We start from the raw sequence: 10,612 nt of genomic DNA on the forward strand, positions 1-10,612 counted from the left end.
TCCCTTTTTAACAAATGAACAAAGGTTCTTCAACTCCATTTATTCAGAATAACCAGTGTCACACGGACAGGTTTACTCAGAAATAATTAGCTACATGTGGAATGCAATAAATTCTTCAGATTAAGTGCTTAAAAGTTAAACTCAAGGATTTAAACAAGCATGCTTTGGGAAATAATTTAATCCCTTTATACTAACACATCATCTCAATTACAAGCTCATCTTTTTTGTTTACAAAGATGCACAAGGGTCATTCAAGCCTCTTATGTGAGGGATCTCCATCAAGAAACTTTAAATATCTTGCTAATTTCATTCTGAGCTGCAGCAGAGACCAAACACTTATCAGTTCCACAAACCTGCCCATGTGCAGAGAACACACTTCAGAACATTTCTGACAGGTAAAGAATGTCGATGAGGGAGCAAAGAATAAACACCACAGCAAGAGAAAGTAGACATTTCTCCTCTCTGCCAGCAACCAGAAAAGTTATACCAGTGCAGCACAGTTGTCCAAATTCAAAGTTGGGAAAGAAGGAAGAAAAATCACAGTTCCAGCCCCCTCAGCAACAGATAGTGGAATGTGCACTATGATACCATCTCTAGCTCTTGCCAATGTAGCGAAGGACAAGTTGGTCCGTATCTCTTTCTAGTCTGTTATGCCTAGCACATCTTCTGTTTCTTCCTCTAACAGCTGCAGAACGTATTTTCAGCCCTTTCTCAAAATGGTCTTAACTTGTCAAGAGCCCACTTTAGCATTACTCCTTGTAATGCAACAGCTTACAAGTGAACCAAGCTACATCTCTCTTCAACCTTTAGTAAATAGAATATGACAATATCCTTTGGTCTGTGAATTCATCTTTGACAGTGCCTGAATAAAGACAGCATTGACTGCTGCTTTACTTAGCTTCTTGTTTCTGCCCTGCTTCATACGGATTAGGAACCTCTGCATTTTTTGAGCTATACCAGATCACCTTCAAGTGACAGAAACCAACTTCTTAAGAACATATTATTCAAAATCTTGTTATATGTTTTCTGATCTAATAATGTAACTACATTGTAATTACAACATCTACAAGAACAAATTTGGTCTTTGCTTGTCTCTTATCCGCAGGATGCTTAGCCCTCTTTCAGGGACTACAAGTTTTTCCCACAATGACTCGCCATGAGTCCCACAATGATGCCATGAGTCTGCTCTGGAGAGAAAAGAGGCCAAACCAAACATAAGCAAAGAATTCAGTCTACATGTTACTACGTCTTCCTTTCTCACAACCATCCCAGAACAGCACAAGAGAAATCTGTTCAGGACTGCTACATAAACGAACATGGCACCTCAGCCATCCCAGGCTACACCTCAATCAGCAAGTCCCCAGTTACAGCAATTTACAGTCCATCAGGTGCTCCCAGTGCCTCCCTAAATTAAGAGGGCTGTAGTAAGAAACCCAGCTTAAGCAACTTCAGCCTGATTTTTTTGGGGGTGGGGGGTGGGGGGTGGATGTCTAGTAGGAACTCAAACAGATTTTCTTCTCCCTATATTTGTTGGGTTTTGCTCATTCTCAATTATAAAGATGAGCTTTCACATTTAAATATGCTTCCCCTGTCATGACATACCTTATCCTTATAATCTTACCCTAGTGGTAGGGTAATTTAGTGGCAAGAACTCAGTGCTATCAAAGAATTCAAGTTTGTGGTGGTTTGGCTTTTTGTTTGTTTGTTTTCTTTTTCACTACTGCCTTCACAATATCAAAGCATCTACGACAAATAACAGTGTCAACACACTTGCAGGAAAGCAATTCTTATTTAGGCAAGACAAAGAACTACAGTATCTTGTAGGACTGTTTGGTCACCTCTCTATGAGGACTTCCAGGTTCAGAGAAGGTCAACATACAACATACCTTCCAGCAAAAATGTCGCACTATGAGAGAGGTAACAAAATAAGTGGCTAAAGAAAGCCCTGGTTCCAAGGGAGCCACAGCACTCAGGAACGCTGTATCAGTACCAGTCAGATTTTGGTCACCACATTCATTGTCAGTCTTGCAGTAGTTTCAACTACTGTCATGCTCTTTTACATCTTCTTTCAGCATATGTGGAGACTCCTGCAAGCTGTGGAGAACTTGGAGCCATAGAAAACGGGAAGAAAACTTCAGCTCCATAGCACTACCTTTCATTCTTGGCAGAAAGAGTATATTGAAGAAACTATTCTCATTTCATCAGGAACTGATCATCCTTAGACACACTGGACAAAACGGCAAACCAGAGGAACCCTGAATTCTTATTTTTACTGTTCTGTTATTGGCTGATGAGCAACTGCTCAACTGTACCCTCAGAGCTCTAAACACAACAGAGCAAATCAAAATGCCATTGCCTCCTGTTAACCTTAGCAGGCAAGTCAGCAATAACTCACAGTCAAAACCAACACAGAACAAGACAGAATGTGGAGTTCAATGGTCTCTTTCAAAAATTGTTATACAGCAATATAAAACTTTCATAACCACTGTAAGTGTGATAATTTTCCTATTTTCTGCTACATAATCAGAATGCAAAATACTTTGACTCACTGAGATTCTGCCAGATGCCAGAAAACATTAAAAAAGTATTAAGAGCTCCCTATCAATACAGGTATGGAACAAACAGAAGAGGAAGTCAGCTACAATGTGCAAGAATATCCATGTCACACATCCAACCAGTTAAATTCACCAAGAACAGGTGGCATCATAAGAGATCTAAATAAAAATTTCTTGCTCTCATTCTACATATAATAAAGGTCCTGATTCACTATTTGACCCATCATTGCTACAGGATTTTCAGAAAATAAACTTATTCTTATTACAGCTGTACCTAAACTACTGAGGCTTGCAGCAGGGACAAGTAGTAATGAAATAACATGTCAAACAGTAAAATAATTTGAAGTAAAATTAATGATCTGCAGAATAGATTCCAGATAATTTGAGTGACATAAATCTAGTATTTACAGTTATGTGTCAATGCAATTTTATCTTCATCCCTTATGAAAACAAGTGCCAAACAGCTTCCTAACGTAAAGGACTTATTTTGCTGTACTGAACTACTGCTATTTCAAAAATCCTTTTTTATTCTTCATTCTCTTTCCTGACTTGTTTGCAAAGAATTAGGTGGTGGAAAGGCAGCTTTTCACATGCCCGAAGATGGAGAACAGTGTCCTGTTAAGAACATAGTAACTGACAAGGCAAAAAAGGTCAACAAATAAGATGCTGCGATCTCTACCCTGGTCTATCTCAGCAAGCTCTTCTGGTTTTGGTTCATATGGAGGGACAATATACTGCATACATCTCAGAGATCCTAATTAAATTCCCAGACACAAGCATTTAACAACTTGGTAATGGTGCCAGAATTGACACAGTTCACTACTTCCAAATAAGAGGGAAGACTACAAAACACAATTTTAAATACCTTTTACTTACTGTAATTTATGAAAAATGTAGTACTCCTTCTGCAAGCATACCAAGTTTGGCTTTGCATCTTTTTCTGCGCTAAGCTTAATATCAGCTCAGTAATTTCCCTAACTATATGGAGTATATAATGATCTATTTCAACTGTGCAAAACCACTGGGGCAGCCTGAACAAGTCTCAGCATCAACACAAGTTACGTACCATATGCTGGCACAATCCGATTAATGGAAGGTAAATCTTCAGAAACTCCTATCCATAATTGCCACCCAGGTGGTGGAGAACCAATCTGCACCTCAAGTGCAACCTCGTATCAGCTACAACCCTAATCACAGCTGGGGACATCTGTTCCACGGCAGCACAATATGGTCACACTGCCTATTCAGAGCACTGGGCTGAGCTGTTGTGCATGTGCAAGCTAAAATCACATTAAACCCTTCCATACCGGCAACAGGGCAACGCTACCATTCCAGTCCCCTGCTGAATATTACACTGGCATGAAGCTTGCGCAGTTTGACCTGGCCAAGCATGGACTTCTTCCACAACAATACAACCACTGAAAACTTGGGGGTGTGCCCCACTTTGAGGCTTACTACAAAGACAATTTCCATGCACTTGTACGGTTTAAAAACTATTTGAGCGTACTGAGACTATCTTCAGCACAGTAGACATATCTTTCTTTCCTGTTACCCAACAGGGCACTTGTGATGTGGAAAGCAACTTAATATTCTCTTTGCACAACCATAGAAATTAGCATGGTAACCCTAGAAATAAACCATTTATTCTATAAAACAATTAAGATTGTGATGATTAAGTCAGTACATGAAAGGCTGCAGAAAAGGATAGGAGACAGGCAGGTTGTTGATATTCTTTTTTAAACCATGAAAACACTTTGCAAAAAATAATGGAGGCACAGAGGGAATTACAACTACCAAATCTTATGTGATGATTCAGCAAAATAAATTCAAATCAAGATAGTTTCTTTCAGAAAGTATGCAATTTTCCTCCTTTTCTCAAGTGGAAGTTTGGACTGAGCTTTCTACAATGCAGTTCCTTGAGCACCTGCACATCTTTCAGAGGGAAAAGGACCAACATCACCTGTTACCAGCAGAGCAAAGCTGCAGAAGCAGGACAGGAAGCAAGAGAGGCAGCAAGTAAGACTCAACTGGCGAGTAACATCCCAGGCCTCTAGTCCCCAGTATCTTACAGATATTCTATCTATCAAGCACTATGGTAATACTGAATGTTTGCAGCTCACATCCATACTCTGTTAAACTGTGGATTTCAGCCTCATGCTCTCCTTCAGATAAAGCAGGTTATTTCTAGTAATATCTCTTCATTTCTCTCTGAATTTTAGGCCTCACCAAAACATGGTTAGAACTGTACTGGCAGCACAGTCCGAACAACTGTACAAGCAGTCCTTTTACTGTTACACCTCCTAGATGCACAAGGTTGCTCAGGCACACCACGTCCTGCTTCTATGACATTTGTTTCACCTCTCCAAAATGGAACCACGAGAACTTCAAAAAGGAATCAGGCTGCTCATCTGCACACAACTTTGTATGCAGAGTTTTACATACAGAAATGTTTTCTACAGTGTTTCGATAACTGACAATTTACAGATACTATACAAATTTCATCATTTTATGTATTAATTTTAAACACACTTTACAAGCTCAGGGCTTTAACATACTTCAGGCAAAAAGCCAAACAAAAATGCTTTTCTCAATCATTATAAATTAGGAATTTTGCTATGCAGTACAGGCTGGTTTTTGTTTGTTTTTCAAATGTTTGTCATGTATTTCCATGCTTACAGAGCACTGATAATTAAATTGAAGCAACGGTAAAATTAAAATGCTACCTACTCCCTAGAACATTCCCCCGCAACAAAAACCCTAGGATATTTTAAAAGATTATCATGGTTTGCCTATTTTATCATCAACTCCAACAAGTCTAGCAATAGAAGACGTGAAAGCAAAGGCCAGGCAGGAGCCCACCAACCCTACTTCTGCAGGATCAGCATATATTGTGATAAGGCCACCAATATCTCATCTATGCTATCAATTCCACACATAAAAGGCCAACTGTCAAAAAGTGGTGCAGTTACCAGAATACAGGCAAAAAGCAGGTACATGACACAGTTTTCAGTTAGTTACTGATAAATTGTTCTGTTGTGGTCTGTAGTTACTGATAAATTGTTCTGTTGTGGTCTGAAGTTATGCTGCCGCACTGTATTTTAATAATGGAGATTACAAATGTTCTGTCAAATCCCAATGTGTCTTCACTAACTACTGTTTTAAATACCCAAATCTTTATCTTATAATTGTATTTATACTTTTCTTCCTGTAAAGAAATGCAGACGCTGTTTTTAAGGACTAATTCAAATTTAAGGCAAAGGATTTAGCTGTTGATCCAGTGAAGCTATCCATACCTAGTATCTCCAGAAACACTAGTACTTACAGTCCTAGAGCTTCATGTGGAGTCCTCTCACAACTACCTTTTATAATATTTACTTATGCAGGCCTACAGTTATAAAATAAAGGACACATATAAAACATTAACAACCAATTTACATTAATACAAAAATACATATTATAGCACACGTATGTATTATTTTATAAATATTGTATACTATTATGTATTATAGCAGTAATAGCAGTAAAGGAATTCAAAAATTAACCTGGTAACACAGAGCATTAAACACTTAAGTCAGTACTTCTAAATGCTCAATACAGGTAAGGCTCTGTACATTGGCAGTTAAAAGTAAAACTGTAAAGTCTGTGTAACGACACATCCTCACCCAGATATGAACAAGTGCTTGGGCACAAGAAGTTGCACGCTAAAGCATTAGTAAGGCAACAGCAGCATATAATGATGTGTATTCCTACCACTAAGACTCAGAAAGTTGGTAACTACAAAATGTAAATTTTCACCAAGTCCTAAATCAGTATATTACTACTTCCCCTCCACTACCTCCAAAGCATAATAAAGCACTTTAGTTATAAGAAAGATTAATCTCCCAACTGCAATCATATTCAAAGCTGAAATTCATTAAAATGGAGTATTTAAGGAACTTTCAGGTTCTCACTATAAAAATCAGGGTACTACTACAAAATCCTGCTCATGTTTCATTTGTGCTATTAACGCTTACACTTCAATCTCCTGCACAATATTAAAGTATGAAAATACCTAAGCAAGGAGACAGCCTTCCAAAAGAAGATAACTGTCTCCCTACATCAACTATTCCTAACCCATCACATGATGTTACTAAACTAGACTTCATATGAACTAGAACACTAAACCAAGAGACAGTGTTATAATCTTGAAGATTTCAGTAATTTAGATGAAAAAATGATAAGCCTTCAAAAGGAATTTGTCATTTCCATTGGTAATTGTTTAGGTAATCATTCAGAAGACCTGAACAGCATCAGAAGAATTCACTTTTGAGGAGAGAGCTCAAAAATAAATAAACTCAATGACAGCTTTATGAAATACTTTTTTCCCCAGAAGACTACCAATGCTAAATGAATAATTAGGAATCACTCAAGCCAAACAGCCTTTAAAATAAACACAGCGCTATGCTGAAAACCATCTCACCTCAGCAGAAACCTAACCCTAAAACACAGGTTCAGCAACAAAACTGGGACCTAATCTAGCTCAAAGAATATCTGCTCCTTGAAAGTACTCAATATTAGCTTAACTTTTCCGTCCTTAACTGCAGCACCAAGAAATCCCATTATCTTTTGAGAAATAAAGACAATCCTGAACAGTTTTCAAACCTCGTAAGTGCATGGAATTAAGCAACTAATTAACTATTGCTTATACAAAAACTATCAATGTTATTTATCTGTTTTACTAAAAACACTTATTAAGCTTAACATACAACACCTAGAGAAAGCTACATTAAGAAACTAAGCAAGTGTTCACCAGCCAGGCTGCTCAAGAGCACAAACGTTCTGACAGACAGACACTGTGTTTAATCACAGCCACACTCTAACCCTCCCCACTCGGGTGGAAATAGGGATGGTTTTCAGAAAGTCTCGTTCCAAAATCGCATCTGAGCTCATCGCACAGACTTTCACCTCTCCATGCCAAAAGCCGTGGGAAACAACACTCCGACGCAAAACCAGAAACTGGTGAAGCACTGATACTTACTTCCTAGAGTCTTTTCGGGTGATACTGCAAGCACTTTAGAAAAACTACCCTCATACCGATTGGTGAGCACTCAAGACAGCAGTATTTTCTGCAACCGTTTTGCTTAGGGGTCCATGTCAGCGTTCCAAATCCGAGAGCTCCCCGTCCTGCCCTTACTCCTCAGCCCTGACCCACGCTACACCTCCCTCTCCCAGCGGCGAGCTGTCACGCCGCAGCGTGTTCCCACGGGGCTGTCACTGCGCAGGCAGCGCAGAACCGCACTCGGGCTTTTGTTCTGAAGCAAATGCAAACATCCTCCCGGAAGAAACGACTATTCCCGCAAAGTGCAAGTCAAACAGCAAGGCAGCCCTCGTTAAACAAAGCACGCGTACCTGCCCAGGCTTTATCAGCTCCAGGAAAAGGTGGGACACGCGGACGCTTCGCTCAGCGCTACAGCACCCGGCCGCCACGCTAACGGCTAATACAGGGATGCCCAAACCGGATCAGCAAACTCCGGGAGCCCTTCCTGCGAGCACCGGGGTGTCCCACTCTCATCGGATTAGAGAGGACAAGACCCAACCACGTATAAGCTTCGCCCACCGGTCAAAACAACCCGAGCAGCGGCGAAGGTGAAGGGGGAGCCCCGCGGGGCGGGAGCCACCCGCTCGCCGCCAGGGCGGCGGCGCCCGCTCCCCCCCAGGCCGCGGCCCGTCACTCCCCACCCCACCCGCCCTCTCGCCCGCCAAGCCGCGCTCCCCAGGCAGCTGCGGGCGCCACCACCTCTCAGCGGCAACAGGGCCCGCGGGCCCGGAGGTCGGGGCTGCGGCCCGAGCGCCGCGGCGTCCCCAGGGGAGGCCGGGACCCGCCTCACCGTGTGCTCATGCTCGTCGGCGCGGGCGCGCAGCGGCAGGCACAGGAGGAGGAGGAGCAGCGCGGCGGCCGCACAGAGCTGCAGCCCGGGCGCCGCCATCTCGGGCCTCGGCGTCCCCGCGCACGCAGCAGGCCCCGCCGCGGAGCCGGCCCGCGCCCCGCCGCCAACGCCGACCTGAAACGCCACTTCCGCTCCGCCCGGCCACGTCATCCGGCCGCACGCCGGAAGCGCGGCGCCTACGGCGGCCGCCAGGATCCAAGCCGAGTGCTGGAGCGGTGCGCGGGGCCCGGCCGCCGCCAACGGCGGAGGGACTGGCCTCGCCCTCGGTGCGTCCCCCGCTGAGCGGGGCAGGTGGGGGCCGGCGGGCGGAACAGGGGCTGCGGAAAGAGAGGGAGGGCAGCCGGGAGCCGACGTGCCCAGGCAGCGCGGGCGGGTAAGGCAGTACGGCCTTTTTTAATTGGCGGAATTATTTGGTAATTGATTAAAAGCATAACGTATCGGTCAACGAAATAATCTAAAATTATTTGAGAACAACGTGACAGAGGGCTGCGTGCAAGTACTCTCAAAAATAAGCGGCCCGTTTTCCACAGCACTTGCCCAAGCGGAACAAACTGATGAACGCTGAAGTGCAAAGCACCGCACCTCGCTGAGAGGAAGGTGCTGAGGCGGCAAAGCTGCACCCAAACGTAACAAGTGGCAAGTTTTCTGTCGATACTGGCTAAAATAAAGCCTGAAAAACTCCCCAGTAAAAACAAAACAAGCCCCAAGCCAAAAAGCTCACGGTATTAAGCATTAATTGATGATACAATTTTTAAACTGAACAAATACAAAAACAATTTTCAGAGGCTATCAGGCATAATATTAAAAAAAAAACCAAAACCAACTGGGGCTACCTACACAATCTTCACAAATATTGCATAAGCCAACAAATAAATAGTGAAGGCCATGAGCTGCATGCAGGAACTGCTCTGTGCTGTTACACGCGATCTATGCCTTGTAGGAGTGATGCAAAAACAGATTTCCCCTTTTACCACTGACCACCACACTGATACTAAAAGCTTTTCCCCTTGCGGTCTTACACATGCCATCTACCTTCCCTGAATGTATTTTCGGAAGCTATATTTATATGAAGCCTTTTCCAGATAGTACGTTTGCAATTTCCTGCCTGTTTCAGTAGAAGCAAGGTCTCTGTGGAGAGAGGTACTTGTCAAAACCCATTCAAAACCCCTGTTTATAGTAACAAAACAAAACAAACAAACAAACAAACCACAAAACCCACCAAAATAAAAAACCAACAAACCTAGACAGCTTTGGTAACACCATATGTTTCTTTCTAGTTGTTGCACCTCAGTCCAAAACAGCGAGTAGCTTACCCTTGGGATACAGAGAGAGGAGGCTTCAACATCTTCAGTTTATTCAATACTTAAGCCTCTCAGTCAACAGCAGGGCCAGCCAGAGCCATCTGCTGCAGTGGGTTTTGTGAGGCATGCTTTACAAAGAGCACTTTCCCCAGGCCAGCCAGCTGCCACCTGAGCTTGGTGGATTGGTCAATGCCCCTACAGGTTGCCAGGCCATTTACTTTTCAGCAGCAATTGGATTATCTGCTCACTCCTTGAGCTGTAATGTTCAACAGAAACACACTTTGTTCCTGCTCTCCACCCCAAGCGCATTCTTGAGTAACCAACAATCTGGTCACATGCAGTTTTCTTCTCTGGTCTCTCTGAGCTTCAGTGTCAGTGCGCTTCCGATCTCGGGTGGAAGCAATACACACCACATGCTCACCAGCACAACTGGAATCTATGCATACAAGGGCTCCATACACTGAGCCATAAGAGGATTAAAGGCACTAAATGAAACAAGACCAATGTGGAAGACACATTCTGGCAGCTAAGAAGGTGCACCTCTACTGGCCTGCAAGAGACATGAAAGTCATGCCTGCATCCCAACTGTTTACCTGCATTTAACAGTGAAGCCATTTTACTGCTGTTCCTTTTCTCCTTGATAGAGTGATAGTTTTGCTGTGATTGCTGACCAGTGAGATCTCTAACTAATCCAGGAGAAGCGAGAAGGGAGCCTGAGACTACAGCTACATCTTTGATTTACACAGTGCAGAAGGGGCCTGAACAGAGTGCATTTATAATATTACTCAGCTCCACCTGTCCCAGCTCACCTCTCCTCCAAACCAGAGCC

At 43.0% G+C, this 10,612-nt stretch overlaps 1 protein-coding gene across 1 annotated transcript in view; it reads right to left on the reverse strand.

Moving 5' to 3' along the window:
* TM9SF3 (transmembrane 9 superfamily member 3) overlaps window positions 1-8,757 on the reverse strand; it is a gene marked incomplete at its 3' end in the record, with an annotated part of 46,641 nt that extends 37,884 nt beyond the window's left edge. The window contains exon 1 of the mRNA XM_082002055.1: window positions 8,423-8,757. Coding sequence (XP_081858181.1) covers window positions 8,423-8,632 — 210 coding nt within the window. The 5' untranslated portion in view covers window positions 8,633-8,757. The remainder of the gene's footprint in view (window positions 1-8,422) is intronic.
* Window positions 8,758-10,612: the final 1,855 nt, after the last annotated feature.

This window comes from Phaethon aethereus, assembly GCF_964289735.1.
Source record: "Phaethon aethereus genome assembly, chromosome: 7".
Lineage (NCBI taxonomy): Eukaryota > Metazoa > Chordata > Aves > Phaethontiformes > Phaethontidae > Phaethon > Phaethon aethereus.